The 19,427-nt window shown below is 42.1% G+C and overlaps 3 protein-coding genes across 5 annotated transcripts; 2 read left to right on the forward strand and 1 right to left on the reverse strand.

Annotated features, from left to right (window-relative positions):
* The first annotated feature begins 1,141 nt into the window (after positions 1–1,141).
* On the forward strand, positions 1,142–5,233 carry LOC111953813 (tripartite motif-containing protein 16). Its single transcript, XM_023973323.3, has 6 exons — positions 1,142–1,993; positions 2,349–2,444; positions 3,292–3,525; positions 3,724–3,880; positions 4,028–4,087; positions 4,285–5,233. The coding sequence occupies exons 1-6, from the start codon at positions 1,400–1,402 to the stop codon at positions 4,809–4,811; spliced, it is 1,668 nt and encodes a 555-aa protein (XP_023829091.1). The 5' UTR covers positions 1,142–1,399; the 3' UTR covers positions 4,812–5,233.
* A 4,601-nt stretch (positions 5,234–9,834) lies between these two features.
* LOC111953497 (charged multivesicular body protein 5) lies at positions 9,835–15,421 on the forward strand. The gene is made up of 8 exons (XM_023972806.3): positions 9,835–9,995; positions 12,611–12,715; positions 13,623–13,669; positions 13,844–13,937; positions 14,025–14,096; positions 14,260–14,368; positions 14,584–14,699; positions 14,895–15,421. The coding sequence occupies exons 1-8, from the start codon at positions 9,927–9,929 to the stop codon at positions 14,943–14,945; spliced, it is 663 nt and encodes a 220-aa protein (XP_023828574.1). The 5' UTR covers positions 9,835–9,926; the 3' UTR covers positions 14,946–15,421.
* fastkd3 (FAST kinase domains 3) lies at positions 15,334–19,370 on the reverse strand. 3 transcript variants are annotated; one of them, XM_023972805.2, is made up of 7 exons: positions 19,326–19,370; positions 16,890–18,382; positions 16,660–16,745; positions 16,362–16,536; positions 16,182–16,251; positions 15,964–16,078; positions 15,334–15,800 (listed from the first exon to the last, which is right to left on the reverse strand). In XM_023972805.2, exons 2-7 carry the CDS (start codon positions 18,346–18,348, stop codon positions 15,702–15,704), a joined length of 2,004 nt encoding a protein of 667 aa, XP_023828573.1. In that variant the 5' UTR covers positions 18,349–18,382; positions 19,326–19,370; the 3' UTR covers positions 15,334–15,701. The 3 variants fall into 3 exon arrangements, with proteins under 3 accessions (XP_023828573.1, XP_023828572.1, XP_023828571.1); XM_023972804.1 differs by having other exon boundaries at positions 19,276–19,370; XM_023972803.3 differs by lacking the exon at positions 19,326–19,370 and adding an exon at positions 18,887–19,183.
* Positions 19,371–19,427: the final 57 nt, after the last annotated feature.

Below are 19,427 nucleotides of genomic sequence, written 5' to 3' on the forward strand. Positions count from 1 at the left end.
TAATGGTTATCGTTTCAGACACAATAATGTTGAGACTAAAGTATCAGGCCCTCAGTCCTCCAGAGTAGGAGTGTACCTGGATCACAAGGCAGGTACTCTGTCCTTCTACAGCGTCTCTGACACAATGAGCCTCCTCCACAGAGTCGAATCCACGTTCACTAAACCCCTCTATCCTGGGATATGGGTTGGGTACGAAAACGATTCTGCTGAGCTGTGTAAACTGTAGAGTTCCCCATATTAGAGTGATGGTAAATGCTCTTTTAGTCTGGTATGTACAATTATTTCTGGAGTAATTGAATCTTTAATTTAGTCTAGGTTTTAATCACATTGATATTGATGTATTCTCACTTTGATAAAGTCTGAACTAAAAAACAACTGCGGTTATGATATATTTTCTCAATAATAAAAATAATTGTTTGTTAATTTCAATAAGTTGTATTATTATTTGCCTATTGATCCTTGAATGTGAATCTGTTTAGTTTTCTCAAATATATCTAGGCCTATGTAATGTATATACTCTGATGCTGCAGATTTACTACTCAATCAACCGTCCAGCAGATGGTGATATACTGTAACAAACAAAACAATATTAAAGATGTCTTGATTTAACTCTTGCCACTCAGAAAACCACCAAAAATAAAATAAGTGTTTATGCTATAAACTAAATGAGTAACTAAAGAAGATTATATTTAGCTGTGTCTACACTGACACTCTTGGTGAATTTTTACTCCATTTGATTTCATTCCTCAATCATTAAGTAAAGTGTAAGCAAGCTAGATTACTTCACTTTGGATTCACTCGTTTGAATGTTTGAATTTGTAAGTTAACGAGGAGGACCAACGACTGCAATTTATACAAACAACAAACTTAGCAAGACTTGGCATTTGTCCTGGTCTGTTTCCATAGCTGTACTTTTTGAAACAGAATGTGATGGGTCAGGCTATGACCAATGCACAAAGATACTGGAAAAAAAACGTAACTAAATCTCATTGACTGAGCCGAGCATTTAATCCTATTTCTCTCTCAATAAACTTCTCCCCTTTACTACTACAGATGTATCATATCAAGGGTTATTTGCATGTGGGCATTGAATTATCCTTTCAAATTGATCAAAACAGCAGTTAATCTTTCACTTTCTACAATCTGCAGTATTTTTGAAAAGGTGTAGGAACATGCTGCAGAAGTATATGTCACAAAGCAGCTAAGACTTGTAAACCAGCCTAGGCAACAGGATATTCATTTTTGCATCGGACTACATTCCTCTATCTCCCTCCCMCTAACTAACCCCACCTTRTGGCAGAACCAGGAAGTCCCTCCCACAAACTCTCTTCTGGGAAAACAAAACTTARCTGAYTCMCGGTGTCGTTTGTCTGTGTGAAAGTGAACAACAACCGTCCAAATGGCTCAGCAAGGAATTCTGCTGGACCAGGACCAGTTCTGTTGTTCTGTCTGTCTGGATCTACTGAAGGAGCCAGTCACTATTCCRTGTGGACACAGTTACTGTAGGAGCTGTATTGAGGGCTGCTGMGATCAGGATGATCTGAAGGGGATCTACAGCTGTCCTCAGTGCAGACAGACCTTCACTCCAAGGCCTGCTCTGAGAAAAAATAACATGTTGGCTGAGGTGGTGGAGAAACTGAAGAAGACAGGACTTCAGGCTGCTCCCCTTGATCTGTGCTATGCTGGACCTGGAGATGTGGCATGTGATTTCTGCACTGGGACCAGAAAGCAAAAAGCCCTCATGTCCTGTCTGGTGTGTCTGGTGTCTTCCTGCAAGACTCACCTCCAGCCTCACTATAGTGTCCCTGCACTAAAGAAGCACAAGCTGGTCAAAGCCTCCACACAGCTACAGGAGAACATCTGCTCCCGTCATGACGAACTGCTGAAGATTTACTGTCGTACCGATCAGAATTGTATCTGTTYTCTGTGTATGGTGGATGATCATAAAGGCCATGATACAGTGTCAGCTGCAGCGGAGAGGACCGAGAAACAGGTTAGACCAGAATAACTTGTTGGTGACTGATAAACAAATAATGAAATATACAGTAGGAGAGCTGTTTGAATATGAGAAACATATCTAATTAGTTACATGATCCTCTAAATGTATCACCACTTTGCTGTAGTCACACACCCTCATTTTCTTTTGAATCCAAAATTCAGTTTAAACTATGATATGAGTACTGTAAAATACATAATAATTCAACTAAAATCATAGATATGTAACTTTGCAAAGGGACTTCTATTAAAATGTAATTACTACCCTCTATGGGCCCTATATCGTAATACTATACTATTGCACAACTGGACAAATAAATCTTGATAGCTCAATGAACAGTGTTCCTCCATAGAGTCAACTGGGGATGAGTCAGCAGAATCTCCAGCAGAGAATCCAGGAGAGAGAGAAGGAGCTGAAGGAGCTCCAACAGGCTGTGGAGTCTCTCAAGGTAAATATTATTGACCAGGGCCCAGTTTTTCAACATGTTAATCTGGATTGGGATATATTTTGGGGTTAAATCCACTTCAGTCAGTGTAGATTAAGGGGAGGAGACAGGTTAAAGAAGGATTTTTAAACTTTGAGAGAATTGAGACATGGATTGTGCATAGACAAAAGATTGAAGTTCCTTTGAACGGGGTATGGTAGTAGGCGCCAGGCACACCGGTTTGTGTCACGAACTGCAACGCTACTGGGTTTTACATGCTCAACAGTTTCCTGTGTGTATCAAGAATGGTCCACCACCCCAAAGGACATCCAGCCATATTGACACAACTGTGGGAACCATAGGAGACAACATGGGCCATATCCCTGTGGAATGCTTTCAACACCTTGTAGAGTCCATGCCCCGACGAACTGAGGCTGCTTTGAGGGCAAAAGGGGGTTACAAGTGCAACATAATATTAGGAAGGTGTTCTTAATGTTTTGTACAGTCAGTGAATAGTATTTTTTTTATGTGGGCCTCTATGAAGGGTTCTATCTAGAACCCTTATCTTCTATGTTTTATATTTTGCTGGAGGGTTGTGGGTAATTGTGAATCCCTGTTCTTTGCCATTAGTTCACTTATGGTTGGTTGTACCTTTGATTTTGATTGTTGTTTTATTCTACGTGTTTTGTCTCTGAGTTCATGTTTCTGGGTTTTGTTGGGGTGGCTAGACTGATACCATCAGTGAGAAAGCTTATTCAGATGAAAAGGCTTCTAGGTAGAACCTATCATCAGCGAAAAAGAAAAAAAGTTTTAGGGAGAGATAAATTCTACTTAACATGGAGCCTTCTCTTCTCTCTTTGTGTCTGAACAGCACTCCGCACAGGCAGCAGTGGAGGACAGTGATAGGATCTTTACTGAGCTGATCCACTCCATTGAGAGAAGGTGCTCTGAGGTGAAGGAGCTGATCAGAGCCCAGGAGAAGGCTCAAGTGAGTCAAGCTGATGGACTCCTGGAGCAACTGGAGCAAGAGATAGCTGAGCTGAGGAGGAGAAACGCTGAGCTGGAGCAGCTCTCTCACACAGAGGATCACATCCATTTTCTCCAGGTAACTAAACTTCCTTGTTACAGGTGATACAGAAATGTACTTGTGAAACTGTACATTTAGTCAATTATATTCTATTCTCCATATCAGTATTCACGTTACCTGACATTAATAAAAAATATTTGATCACAAAAACATTGTCAATTATCTACTCTCGCTCTATCTCTCTCTCCCCCTCTCTTTATCTCTGTCTCTCTCCAGAGTTATCAGTCTCTCTCCAGTCCCAGTGTCTCTTCAGACTTACCCAGCATCATTATCCATCCTCAGTACTTTGGAGATGTGAAAAAGGCTGTTTCTGATGTCAGAGAGAAACTAGAAGACTTCCTTAAAGGAGAATGGACCAAGATCTCCACCACAGGTGAGTTGAAAATAATACCAACACAATACATAGTGTAAGAACCCCAAGTTTAGACCAATCAGAGGTCCTCTAGTCACCACTTTATACATGTACAATATGGTATGCTGCTAATATTCTCTCTCTCTGTGAATGTCTGTGTGTCTGTAGTGATTTCAGTGGATGTTTTACTGCCTCCAGAGCCCAAGACTAGAGAACAGTTCTTACAATGTGAGTTTCTTCATCAAGTAACTAACAGTCTCATTTTTCTGGCACTACTCACAAATCTTGTGATATATCAATAGTAGATACTGCTCTCATTGATCTCTTCTCTGTTGTAATCAAAGCCAGGGTAGATACAGTACAGTATGTGCCTTAACTTACTGTTCTAACTCCCCTCATTGGTCTCTGCTCTGCTCTTCTCCCAGATTCCTGTCAGCTCACACTGGACCCAAACACAGCACAGAAATCCCTCTCTCTGTCTGAGGGAAACAGYAAGGTGACAGTTGTTAAWGCTGTTAACGATCCAAATCCTGACCATCCGGACAGATTCACTGATTGGTGGCAGGTCCTTTGTAGAGAGGGTCTGTCTGGACGCTGTTACTGGGAGGTGGAGTGTCATCATGGGACTGTTACAGCAGTCTCATATAAAGACATAAGTAGAATACGGATGGTTAATGATTCCAGATTCGGATACAATGACAAGTCTTGGGGTTTAGAGTGCTCTAGTAATGGTTATCGTTTCAGACACAATAATGTTGAGACTAAAGTGTCAGGCCCTCAGTCCTCCAGAGTAGGAGTGTACCTGGATCACATGGCAGGTACTCTGTCCTTCTACAGCGTCTCTGACACAATGACCCTCCTTCACACAGTCGAAACCACGTTCACCAAACCCCTCTTTCCTGGGTTATGGGTTGGGTACAAAAATAATTCTGCTGTGCTGTGTACACTATAGAGTTCCCCATATTAGAATGACGGTTAATGCTCTTTTAGTTTGGTATGTGCAATTATTTTGATTGATTTAATCTTTAATTTAGTCTAGGTTTTAATCACATCCATATTGATGTATTCTCACTTTGATGAAGTCTAAACTAAAAAACAACTGCTGTATTGTCTTTTTTTTTAAAGAAAGATTATTTGTTATTTTCAATAAGTTTTCTTATTATTTACCTATTGATCCTTGAATTTGAATCTGTTTAGTTTTCTAAAATGTATTTAGGCCTATGTACTGTATAGACTCTGATGCTGCAGATTTACTCCTCAATCAACCGTCCAGCAGATGGTGATATACTGTAACAAACAATACAATGTTAAATATTTCTTGATTTACCTCTTGCCACTCAGCAAACCACCAACAATAAACAGTATTTCAATATGTTTGTTTTTGAGTGTTTATGCTATGAACTAAATTAGTAAATAAAGAAGATTATATTTAGCTGTGTCTACACTGACACTCTTGGTGAATTTTTACTCCATTTAATTTCATTCCTCAATCATTAAGTAAAATATAAGCAAGCTAGATTACTTCACTTTGGATTCACTCGTTTGAATGTTTGAATTTGTAAGTTAACTGAGGAGGACCAACTACTCCAATTTATACAAACAGCCAAACAACATCAACTTAGCAAGACTTGGCATTTGTCCTGTTCTGTTTCTATAGCTGTACTTTTTGAAACAGAATGTGATGGGTCAGGCTATGACTAATGCGCAAACATATTGGGAAAAAACGTAACTAAATCTCATTGACTGGGCCGAGCATTTAATCATATTTCTCTCTCAATAAACGTCTCCCTTTACTACTACAGACGTATCATATCAAGGGTTATTTGCATGTGGACATTGAATTAACCTTTGAAYTTGCTCAAAATAGCAGTTAATCTTTCACTTTCTACAACTTTTATTTTACTTTCTCATTTTCAATGGAGACTCCAGAAAACTGATATTCAAATAGTAATGGTTGGAGGTTGGAGTCATTAAAACATGTTTTTCAACCACTCCACAAATTTCTTGTTAACAAACTATGGTTTTTGCAAGTCGGTTAGGACATCTACTTTGTGCATGACACGTAGTTTTTCAACAATTGTTTACAGACAGATTATTTCACAACTCACCGTATCACAATTCCAATGGGTCAGAAGTTTACATACACTAAGTTGACTGTGCCTTTAAACAGCTTAGACAATTCCAGAAAATGATGTCATAGCCTATCAGAAGCTTCTAAAGCTAACTGACATAATTCGAGTGAATTGGAGGTGTACCTGTGGATGTACTTTACAGCCTACCTTCAAACTCAGTGCCTCTTTACTTGACATCATGGGAAAATCAAAAGAAATCAGCCGAGACCTCAGAAAGAAAATTGTAGACCTCCACAAGTCTGGTTCATCCTTGGGAGCAATTTCCAAAGCCTGAAGGTACCACGTTCATCTGTACAAACAACAGCATGCAAGTATAAACACCATGGGACCATGCAGCCATCATTCCGCTCAGGAAGGAGACCCGTTCTGTCTCCTAGAGATGAACGTACTTGGTGTGAAAAGTGCAAATCAATCCCAGAACCACAACAAAGGACCTTGTGAAGATGCTGGAGGAAACAGGTACAAAAGTATCCATATCCACAGTAAAAAGAGTCCTATATCTACATAACCTGAAAGGCTCTCAGCAAGGAAGAAGCCACTGCTCCAAAACCACCATAAAAAAGCCAGACTGTGGTTTGCAACTGCACATGGGGACAAAGATTGTACTTTTTGGAGAAAATAGAACTGTTTGTCCATAATGACCATCGTTATGTTTGGAAGCAAAAGGGGGAGGCTTGCAAGCCGAAGAACACCATCCCAACCGTGAAGCACGGGGGTGGCAGCATCATGTTGCTGCAGGAGGGTCTGGTGCACTTCACAAAATAGATGGCATCATGAGGTAGGAAAATTGTGTATATATTGAGGCAACATCTCAAGACATCAGCCAGGAAGTTAAATATTGGTTGCAAATGAGTCTTCAAAATGGACAATGCATACTTCCAAAGTTGTGGAGTATAGAGTGCAGTGATGTGTCCTATAAGGAGCATTGGTGGCAAATCTGATGGTCGAATGGTAAAGAACGTCTAGTCGCTCGACTGCACCCTTTTATCTATAAATTATATCTCTGTAAACCTTAGCCTACTCCCAAGTACTTGTGTGATGTGACTACCTCTAGCTCTAAACCCTCAGAGGTAGTAATCCCACCGGTGAGGAGAGGGGCATTCTTCTTACCAAACCACATTACCTTTGTTTTGGAGGTGTTCAGAACAAGGTTAAGGGTAGAGAAAGCTTGTTGGACACTTAGAAAGCTTTGTTGTAGAGCGTTTAACACAAAATCCGGTGAGGGGCCAGCTGAGTATAAGACTGTATGATCTGAATATAAATGGATGAGAGAGCTTCCTACTGCCTCAGCTATGTTGTTGATGTATGGGGCCTAGGATCGAGCATTGGTGTACTCCTTTGGTGACAGGCAGTGGCTGAGACAACAGATATTCTGACTTTATACACTGCACTCTTTGAGAGYGGTAGCTGGCAAACCAGGCTAAAGACCCCTCAGAGACACCAATACTCCTTAGCCTTCCCACAAGAATGGAAGGGTCTATTGTCTACGTCAATAAAACTAGCAGCACAACATTGCTTAGAATCAAGGGCAATGGTGACATCATTTATGACCTTTAAAGTTGCAGTCACACATCCATAACCTGAGCGGAAACCAGATTGCATACCAGAGAGAATAGTATAGACCTCAAGAAAGTCAGTCAGTTGATTATCGCTAAGTTTTTCCAACACTTGATAAACAGGGCAAAATAGAAATTGGTCTATACACCAGAAATTAGGATGAGCTTGATCTCCTCCTTCAWATAAAGGATACATCGTGGCTGCCTTTCAAGCAATGGGAACCTCTCAAGAGAGGAGATATAGGTTAAAAAGGTCAAAGATATGCTTGCTGATGATAGGGGCAGCAACCTTAAAGAAGAAAGGGTCTAAACCATCTGACCCAGATGTTTTTTGGGGGTCAAGTTTAAGGAGGTCCTTTAGCACCTCAYARTCAGTGACCGCCTGCAGGGAGAAACTTTGTAGCAGGGCAGGGGGAAAAGAGGGAGATTAGGAAATGTTGGACAGGCAAGGAGGCATGGCTGAGTCAAATAGGAATCCTGAAGTGGTGATTTAAGAGCTCTGCCATGTGCCCCTTGTCATTAACAACCACATAATCAACATTAAGGGACATGGGCAGCTGTGAGAAGAAGGGTTTATTCTTCAGGTATTTAACCATTTTCCAGAACTTCTTGGGGTTAGACCCACAGAGAAAGAACTGCTCCTTAAAGTAACGAACTTTGGCCTTCCAGATAGCCTGAGTGCACTTATTTCTCATTTACCTGAACGAGAGCCAGTCAGCCTTTTGCCAAATGGAATTCTTGAGGTGGAGTAACTTTGCCAGATCACGGTCGAACCAGGGGCAGAACCTGTTTTTAATTCAAATGTTATTTATGGGCCGATGTTTGTTAACAATACCACTGAAAATATCAAAAAAGAAAGTCCGAAAGTATTCGACAGAGGGGATCAAGGTGATTCTATACCAATTTACAGAGGCCAGGTCATGAAGGAAGGCTTTCTCATTAAAGTTCTTTAGCAAGCGCCAATGACAAATCAGGACAGGTCGTTTCGCTGAGCAGCTATTAGGAACACAGGCTGTAAAACAGTGATCACTAAGGTCATTACAGAAAACACCAGACTGATACCTATTAGGATTATTTGTGAGGATAACATCAAGGAGAGTAGCCTTTTCTGGGTGTTTGGAGTCAAACCTTGTAGGATTGGTAATAATCTGAGAAAGATTTAGGGAGTTCCATTGCTTTAGGACTTGGTCAGGTAATATATGCATGTCCCAGTTTATGTCACCTAACAGGACAAATTCAGACTTAGTGTAAGGGGCCAGGAGAGAGCTTAGGGCATTTAGGGTACAGGCCGGTGCTGATGGTTGATGATAACACTTAGCAACAGCCAACAAAGAGCTATTTGAAAGTTCAATGCTTAAAACCAGCAAATTAAATTGTTTGGGAACAGACTTGGTGGAGACAACCGAGCACTGACGYTGTTCCTTGGTAAAGATTGCAACTCCACCACCTTCGGAAGATCTGTCTTTCCAAAAAAGGTTATAACCAGAAAGGTTAACATCAGTGTTCAAAACACTCTTTCTTAACCACGTCTCAGTAATGACCAACACGCCTGGATTCGAGCTGTGAACCCACACTTTCAATTGATCCATTTTAGGTAATAAGCTTCTTGTGTTAAGGTGCAGAAAACCCAGGCTTTTACGAGAGCAGAAATCAGTGAAGCAGATATCAGAGCAAAAGTCAGAGTTGGGGCTAGCAACAGTAGATGGGCCAGCGTGTACATGCACATAACCAGATATCTTCAGCAGTAATTACAATCAGGGCACGGCAGAGGACAGGGAGAGCTCTGCAGTGTTGATTTATGACATTTGAATGTGCATTAGATGGCAACAAGYTCCTATTGTACAGCAATTTCATCAGGTAACGTGATGTAGCCTATACTGAATAACAACTACTGTATTGATATCTTTTCTCAATTAAAAACAACTTTTTGTTTGTTAATTTCAACATTTTTTATTGTTATTCATCTATTTATCCTTACATTTAATCTGTTAAATTTCCTAACCTATATATTTAGCAGGCCTAGTCTATTTTATGCTGCACATGTACTACTCAATCAACCATCCAGCAGATGGTGATATGTCAAAAATAAATACAAAGATTGCACATTTCTTGATTGACCTCTTGCCTCTCAGTAAACCACCAAAATAATATATATTTCTATATGTTCGTCTTTAAGTGTTTATGTTATAAACGACATGACTTGAGAATGTAACTAAATAAAATTATATTTAGCACCACATTCCTGCTTTAGGGCGGTGGAAGATTTTTGTAGAAGTAAATCATGTGACGTCAGCTCAATGTTGCTTCCGGGTTTGCCTTATTTTTTTGACGGCCAGATAGATTCTTTGTTGTTTTGAGTTATTGGTTATTTATTTCAAAATGAACCGTATTTTTGGTCGAGGAAAACCGAAGGGACCACCACCAAATCTAACGGACTGCATAGGAAGTGTAAGTATATGGAAATAACTTAATCAGAGCAGTGTCTTTGACAAACAAACAAAAGAACTTTGAATGCTGGCTAGCTAGCTGACATCTGATTGTTCTAGAAATAATGGGAGAGTTGTCCTGCATAACAGCCCATTTGATACCTATAGCTTATAGAATACTGTTTAACTACGTAATTTTCAGCGTGGTGTTGTAAGTTAGTTTGATTAGCATTGTCGTAGTTATTAAGCTAACTTGCCTAATTATCTAGATGGCCAGTTGACAAAAGTACAGTAAGGTGATGTTGGTTTTCCACTGTAGGCTAAAACAATGATTCCCAACCAGGGGTACTTAATACTCATGAGACCAAAGGCTTATTGGTCAAATGCACATGAGGGGGTACTTCAGGGGTTCTTCAGTGGTACTCCGGGCAGAGCCAAATTCATTTGGTGGTAGAGTCACCGAAAAAAGGTTGGGAACCACTGGCTAAAAGGTGTTGTTTTTCCAACCAACCAGTTTTACAGGTTTGAACAAAGCTATTTAGRTAGTGCCATTGAAGGTAAAAATAGAAGGTATGATGATTATTATAATAACTCATACATGTATTTTAATAACTTTCTGATACCACAAAATGTTATTACAATGACTTCAGACTCAAACAAAACAGTTGAGGTACAGCACATTCGGAATGTATTCAGACCCCTTGACTTTTAACATTTTGTTATGTTACAGCCTTATTCTAAAATGAATTAAATCATCCCCCCTGCCTCTGAATAACATCCCCACAGCATAATACCGCCACCACCACCATGCTTCACCGTAGGGATGGTGCCAGGTTTCCTCCAGACGTGACGCTTGGCATTCAGGCCAAAGAGTTCAATCTTGGTTTCATCAGACCAGAGAATCTTGTTTCTCTTTAGGAGCCTTTTGGCAAACTCCAGCAGGCCGTCATGTGCCTTTTACTGAGGAGTGGCTTCAGTCTGGCCAATCTACCATAAAGGCCGGTCCAGTGGAGTGCTGCAGAGATGGTTGTCCTTCTGGAAGTTTCTCCCATCTCCACCGAGGAGCTCTGTCAATGACCATCGGGTTCTTGGTCACCTCCCTGATTGCTTCTCCCCGAGTGCTCAGTTTGGCCGGGCGGGCAGCTCTAGGAAGAGTCTTGGTGGTTCCAAACTTCAATTTTAAGAATGATGCCGACCACTGTGTTCTTGAACCTTCAATGCTGCAGAAATGTTTTGGAACCCTTCCTCAGATCTGTGCCTAGACACAATCCTGTCTCAACAGACAATTCCTTCGACCTCATAGCTTGGTTTTTGCTCTAACCTGCCCTGTCAACTGTGGGACCTTTGTATAGACAGTTGTATGCCTTTCCAAATCATGTCCAATCAATTGAATTTACCACAGGTGGACTCCAATCAAGTTGTAGAAACATCTCAAGGATGATCAATGGAAACAGGATGCACCTGAGCGCAATTTTGAGTCTCATAGCAAAGGGTCTGAATATTTATGTAAATAAGATATTTCTGTTTTTATTTTTAATACATTTGCAAAAGTTAAAAAATAATAATGTTTTTACTTCGTCATTATGGGGTATTGTGTGTGTGTAGATTGCTAAGGATTTTTTTCTTAATTTAATCCATTTTAGAATAAGGCTGTAATGTAACAAAATGTGGAAAAAGTCAAGGGGTCTGAATAGTTTCCGAAGGCACTGTAAGTGCTTTTGGCAACGGGGGTATATTAACATACAATAACGTTTCTTTCGATTGTATTGCGTTGCACAAAAATAGTCAGTGGGAAGCCAGAAGTAAATACAATTCCATTTCAACTTACTGTGCGTTCATTATGATGGGGTAAAATTGACAAAATATCTAAGGGATAGTATTATTAAACAGACTTTCTAAATTTGGGTCTCTGCTTACCTCATGTCAAAATAAAAGTCCTGCACAAGCCATATGTGGACAAAAAATAAATCACTTTTGGGGGACTTTTTTTTTATTTTGACATGAGGTAAGCAGAGAGGAAGTGGGTCTACAACAGGTTAGTGCAGCATTTCCCAAACCCTGTTCTCGGGACCCCAAGGGGTGCACGTTTTGGTTTTTGCACTAACACTAAACAGCTGATTCAAATGATCAAAGCTTGATGATTATTTGAATCAGCTGTGTAGTGCTAAGGCAAAAACCAAAACGTGCACCCCTTGGGGTCCCGAGGACAGTTTGGGAAARCCTGGGTTATTGTTATCTGGGTTCCTTGGGCCGTCCCTACCCTAAACCCTTATCTAACCCAACAAAACCCATTTTAAAATMTCAACTTCAATGGGGGTGACGTCAGAGTTGGGACATCCCAAGGATCCTTTTTAAACTTTTTCCTACACAGACCCACGTTTGCAAAGTCTGTTTAATAATAAGATCCTTTAGATATTTTGTCTCAAATTCCCCCTGTCGTAATGACCAACAGTCCTGCCCACCGGTACAGTAAGTGGAAATGTTATTGTATTTAACTTCTGGCTTCGCACTGAGTTTTTTCGTGCAACCCAATACAATTGAAAGCAACGCTATTGTATGCAAATACACCCGCGTTGCTAAAAGCACCTATGAGTTATGAAAAGAGTCTGCCTGGCTTACTCGTTCTCTCTTCTTAAGGTTGACTCACGAGCGGAGTCTATTGACAAGAAGATTGCCAGACTAGATGTTGAACTGGTCAAGTACAAGGATCAGATGAAGAAGATGAGAGACGGTCCTTCAAAGGTAAGAGTGAAGGCCTGCACTGAGTGAAGCAGACGGATAGTAGATATGTTTACCAGTCAGTCGCTTATTATACCAACCTGGTCTCAGAGCATTTCGTATTATTATTATTTACGTAAATCCGAGAAATGCTATTTAGTATGATGTGTTACATTTCGTATGACATGTATTAATTTGTGGATTTTCATCACCCATTTTGTACGATGTTACGAATTACAATTCATATTATATGTTACGAATTTGAAAAACGTATAGTATTTTACGAATTTGCAAAGCGGATTATGTAATCATACTATTTTGAGTGTTTACAATTTGTATCGTGTTAAATATTAGCCACCATCGGTAGCCACCGTCAGTTATACCCACATACATATATAACTGTAATGTCAGTTTCCTTACATTTTGCATCATTCCATTACATCGTTAGTTGACCTTTCTTTCCTCTGTCACATTCGTGTGGTTGTTCATGAGGATCGCTAGCACTAGTGGATCATATTAAGCTAACAATAATTTGGAACATGTAGACTATTTTAATCAAAATGGAACGCAGACCGTATGTAGCAGGTTAAACATGGAGCCTGGCGCACGGTTTCTGACAACGGGACAGTTGTCATCACAGTTCCACTATTAGGGGACTACTGTTCCCTATTTTACACTTTTCTCACCTGCGTAGTGCGTAGGAAATGRATACATTTCCTAAGTCTGAATCGGACCCTTGAATAAAACACAAGTTTGTCACTGTGGGGGGGATGGGCCGTCTGCATCCTCCCTCTACAGTTCCACTTGTTGTTAGGGTTTGATTGGAAGATTATAAGTGTATGTCTGTCCATCCACGTGGCCAGACATACAGTATACCAGTATTTATGCCTGATGTTGTATAAATTATGTTTCCTGGTTATGTTTTCATCAGAACATGGTCAAACAGAAGGCAATGAGAGTGRTGAAGCAGAAGAGAATGTGAGTCATTTATGAAAGCAGTCTGCCAATGCATGAAACACCTCCAATCAGTCAGGACCAACGTCACAGTAGCACAATGATGAACCGCATAATGAGCTGTAAACCATAGTCATACGAGTACATCATAACGTCTTAATTAATAGAGGTTATCATTTGAATTGTGATGTTTTTCAGGTATGAGGGCCAGAGAGATAACCTCACACAGCAGTCCTTCAACATGGAACAGGCCAACTACACAATACAAACTCTCAAAGACACAAAAACAACAGTAAGGTGGATCAGTAATGACTAGCACTTACAATTTACTGTAGTTGTCATAGTTCTCTGGGTAAACATGTCTGACATTGCATTATAGGTGGATGCCATGAAAATTGGAGCCAAAGAGATGAAGGCGGCATACAAGAATGTGAAGATCGATCAGATTGAGGTAAGCCGTTTGTCTTCTATTTGGCTACTCAATATATTCAAGTTATCTGATCTGGTCTGTGTTCACCCAGGTTAAGTGAATGTGGGGTTTCAGTGAGGATGGCCCATTGGGTAATGAGAATGACAGACATTTGGGTGAAGAGCTCTTTGTGTTCCTGATGCAGGATCTCCAGGACCAYCTGGAGGACATGATGGAGGACGCCAACGAGGTGCAAGAGGCGATGAGTAGAAGCTACGGGACGCCAGAGATCGATGACGATGACCTGGAAGCGGGTCAGTACTGTGAGAYTGTGACACAGCCACAAGACAATACACTATTGTGTTACAACAGTTGGTTTTGCTCCAGTACAGACTAGGTCTATATTAAAACACTGCCGTATATCAATAGATGGCATTTCCCACACTACAGAGAAGTTTTGTTCACTTCAGCCCAGTGATACAACAGCAGTCAATACAGTCCTTGCATCAATGGCTGTGTGTGTTCCCAGAGCTGGATGCCCTGGGAGATGAGCTCCTGCTTGATGATGACAGCTCCTACCTGGATGAGGCCAGCACTGCCCCCTCCATCCCAGAGGGAATACCCAGTGACAGGGCAACAAACCGGGTACACATCTCTCTCTGACCACTGTATTCACATTTACCATGTTTGGTAGTGGATCACTGGCAAACATAACTTACCAGTACAGCTGCCTTGTTCAAAGGGTTGTTTGTTTTTTAGGAAATTGCATTGAAGACACATCTATGCACTCATTTAGATGTTTCCTAATAAAATGTAATTTATTGTGCATATGTTTTTCAGGATGGAGTTCTGGTGGATGAATTTGGCCTACCACAGATCCCTGCCACATAATGGATAAACAGCAGGCAGGAACCAATGGCAATACTCCCAACTTTTTTTTTTAATGTATCATAGCCTTTTTACAATGTAAATCCGACTGATGCATTATTACGTGGTGGTAAACAAGACTCAACCTGCCTTATCTTTTGAAGAGAATCATTGATATCAATCTAATCAATGYTGATGCATCAGCTATGCTATTAATTCTTGATCGTATGAACAAATGTTTTTTTCTCCAAGGRGTTTCTTGGTATTTGGTTGTTCTAACTTCTACTGCAGCACTGTGTTGCCAACTACCAATAAARATAAATAATATATTTCAAATGATGCCAATGGTGGATTAGTTATAGATCAGGCATTTTTTTGTTGTATTTTTTTTAAACAAAGGAGGGAGACAGGACTAAAGCAGTCATTTAATTATACAATAGAACACTAATAGCGTGTAGAATTACAATCGCTCAAAAGCAATAAATACATTTCTGAAAGTATTCATGTAGTTGAACGATATGCTTTCTCTTCGRGTACAAATGTTGGACAATGTAGCATTTAGACGAGGGCTCTCCAACCCTGTTCCTGGAGAACTACTGTCCTCTAGGTTTTCGCTGAATCAGGTAAGTTTCAACTGGGGTTGAAGTGAAAACCTACACAGGAAGGTAGCTCTCCAGGATCAGGTTTGGAGAGCCCTGATACAGACCCTTACAAAAACAGTGCCCAAACTGTATAGTTTTATGACAACCACAGCAACAAAGGCCTTGTTTGAGCCAGTCATCACCAACTGAGCCTATAGCTGAGGGGGAAGATCTTCTTGTGAAGGTATTCAACAACCTCAGTCTTGTTCCAAAGCTTTTCAAATTCATAGTAAGGAATCTGAAAAAACAAAAGACTATTAGTAACAAATGGAGCACAGAGCAAAAACAGATCCACCTGAATACAGATATGCTCTTGACAGAACACTAGCAGAGGGGCTGAAATCAGAATTTACAGCAGATGGAAAACAGAACACTCAAAGGTTGCAGAGTGAATTTCTGACCTGAACAACTTCGTATCCCAGAAGCCTCAGGTGCCGCTGCTTGATGGCCTCTTTCCCTAGCAGCTGTCTTGTGTTCACAGTGAACCTCTTGTGGCCGTCAATGCAAACTGCTATCCTGCAAGTACACGAGTGAATGGGCATGAATAACATCGCTGTAATACAACAATTTTATCACCTATGTTTATGAATTTCATGGTTTAAATGTCTATTGTTTATACCTCTTGTAGATATCATCGATTTGACTGGCAGGCAATACATATCCTTCCTCATCAAGCTTTATTTCCACATCTGAAATGACAAGAAACAGAGGCCGGATTTGTCTTTGCACCTTTCATTTTCAGTATATGGATGTCTGAAGCTCTGAATTAAAGGTMAGCTGTGTTGTGTCTGTACGTTACCTAGTGTGTAGCAGTATGGAGTGAGGACTCTGGAAGCGAAGTAGTTGCGGGCCCCTAGTAGATCCACCAGGCCAGTTTTCACATAGTTGTAGAGGTGTCCGTCAACCGGCGTCTCCAGAGACCGACCAGGAGTTAGGAAAGACTTGACACGGTACTTAGGAAGGAGCCTTGGACCCTGGGGTTAAAACAGYGTGTTAKGGGTYAATCAGAGGATAGTGTGCTAGGATGTCAACACTGCKGTTGAAGTTGCAATGCTATCATAGAATGAACATTGATTTGTACTAACTCGTTAGCCTACCTCATAGAAAGGGCATTCAAGCTTCACAGTCATGTAGAGTTGGGTCAGTTGTGCCAGAACAATCCGGTCAACCCCTGAGCCTTGCTCTGGAACACAAATTCATTTAAACTGTATTAATTATTATTAATTATTATTAAAGGCCGTGCAATTGATTAACCAAATAAACTGTGCCGATATAAGTATGGAGAGTAGTKAAATAAGCGTGGGCTAATTTACTAAAGCTGCATTACCTTGTAGTTGCTGGAGGAAGTAGCGGTTGAAGACCTTGGACACAAAGTTGACAGGGAACCGCTCTACCAGGATGCAGGAGTGCAGCAGGTTGAGGAGTGTCCGGGGCTGGAAGTGAGAGAAGCGTGCGTGCAGGATGGCCTCCACCTTCCGGAACACCTCCCCGGCGTTGGGCGGCAGGTAGCCCAGCTTCCCGAACGGCATGATCTGCCTGGCCACTTGGCTGGTGCTGTATTCGTCTGCCCGGTACACAAAGCTCTCTGCCACCGCGTCAAACACTGGCAGCGACAGGATGTTCCGACGCCCAAAATARTGCATCACCTTGGTCACTGTCTCTGGGTGAGACGTGAACGTCATCTTGGGCACGTGCCTCTCCATGGCCTCCACCAAGAAGTGGTCGCTGTGGCCGAAGTGCATGAGTGCCCCGAGCACTAGACCCAGCTCCTCGTCTCTGAAGTGGGGTATGTGCCTGACCGCCTGCTTACACAGGCTAATGACCAGGGGCATGGCCTGGGTCTGGTTCAGGACCACCAAAGCACTAAGCACGCTGCTGATAGCAGGGGGGTCCATACGTGAGGTGACTGACACAGTGTAGGCGTGCATAGCGTTTAGGAGGTCCTGGTAGCGGCCCTCCTCCCCTACTCCAGCCTGCAGCAGTCTGTATACTGCAGTGAGTTCTACCAGACTCCACTGACCAGGCCCCTGCCTCTGTACCTGCACCATCAGCTGCTCCAGCATCCCACAGCCCGGGCCCTCCAGGGCCAGCAGGGCCTGGCCCAGGGTGCACAGCTGGCCCACGCTCATCTGYCCCCTGTCCAGCCGCTCCTGGCTCTCTGACACCAGCCGAACCACCAGCGTGCTCCAGGGGTCCACATAGAGGCGGGTGCAGGCCAGCAGGGCAGAAACCAGCCCGGCCTCCGTCAGACGCCCAGAGTCCTGCTCCAGCTGGCAGCACAGGGCCCTGAGAGTGTCCTCTTCCAACACTTTGGGGTCCTTCAGGGAGGTGCCATCCTGCTCTATGTCAGCCACGCGGTGCAGGGCTGCCGCTGCCATGGTGTCAGACATAATCTCCACTGTGCGAAGGAGTCTCAGCACCTGTCTGGAGGAAGAGCAGCTAACCAGGCGGTCATGGAAGGCCTTCTCCTCTGCATCAGTCGGCCGGTGCAGCTGACTCAGACGGAACCTGGGGACTGAGTCTTTGTGGAGGCTGACTGACCCAGTGGTGTAGAAAGGGTCCTTGGTAATGGTGGACAAACTCATCCTTCCGCAGTCTGGCTGACTGAGTTTCCGACAGCCCTGCCTCTGGATACAGCGGTCCGCTGAGGTCCATAGACACGCCACACACATGGGCTCCCCTATCGGAACACTCAGGAGTCTGGTGCGACTCAGCTCGCCTGGAGGACAGAGGTGTGCCCCTGTCTGCCTGAGCAGTTGAAGCCTCTGGATCACCTTTAAAGCCATGGCTCTGTTCCAGGACTCAATAGGCAGTGCCAACCTGTATGAGCATAGGAGCAGATGGTTAGCTAAGCCTACAAAGTTCTGGTAACTAAGTTGACCTAATGGGCGGTTTCAGTTGACAATAYTCWCAGCAGTAAGATGGATAGCAAGATYGTTTCCATGGAATGTCCCATTCATTTTGATGTTAGCTTGCTAATTGTGGGGCGGCAGGTAGCCTAGTGGTTAGAGCGTTGGACTCGTAACGTTAACCGAAAGGTTGCAAGATCGAATCCCAGAGCTGACAAGGTAAAAATGTCGTTTTTCCTCTGAACAAGGCAGTTAACCCAGGCCGTCATTGAAAATAAGAATTTGTTCTTAACTGACTTAAATAAAGGTTTAAAAATATATATACAAATATTATTAAGTAACCTTGGCTTGCTGGTGGTTATCAAACCAGCGACTGCACGCAGCATATGCTAACTACGCATACCACGACCTAGCCATACATTAAGCAAATCCATTCAAATGTCAGCATTTTGCGAACTAATGCAGTGCAACCCACCGGAGAGCACAACATGTCATTTTGCCCTTGTGTTAGCTAGCGGTCATGGCTAGAAGGTATACAGATTGTCAAATTAACGTAAAAAGTTTATACTGTTTTGCATTTTAGCAAACTATAACCCCAAACATTTTCATAACCTTAACAATTATCCTAACCTGATACGTTAATTATCCTAACCTGCTACGAAAAGTCAAATCTGACAAAGGCTGTATCCGTTCTAGTGAACAATTTAGCTAGCTAGCTGCAAAGCGGAAGTTTGTCATATTATGGGCAATACAATAGATAGCTAGTAAACGTGACAATGTCCTACAACGGAGGCAATGGAATTGTGAATTTCCTTARTTTATTAAACTAAACAGTTCGCAAGAAGAGTACTAGGTACAGTTTACCTTTCGTGGAACAGGACGCACTGACAAAACAAAAAGTAAAATCCACCCACCGGCAAAGCGTGGTTCCGTAACGAAGGTGATCATTCGTGATTGGCCCCGATGTAAACCAATAGAGTGGGTAAATCTGTTTTACGAAGCCACTAGGACGCGCT

Source organism: Salvelinus sp. IW2-2015, linkage group LG27, assembly GCF_002910315.2.
Source record: "Salvelinus sp. IW2-2015 linkage group LG27, ASM291031v2, whole genome shotgun sequence".
NCBI lineage: Eukaryota > Metazoa > Chordata > Actinopteri > Salmoniformes > Salmonidae > Salvelinus > Salvelinus sp. IW2-2015.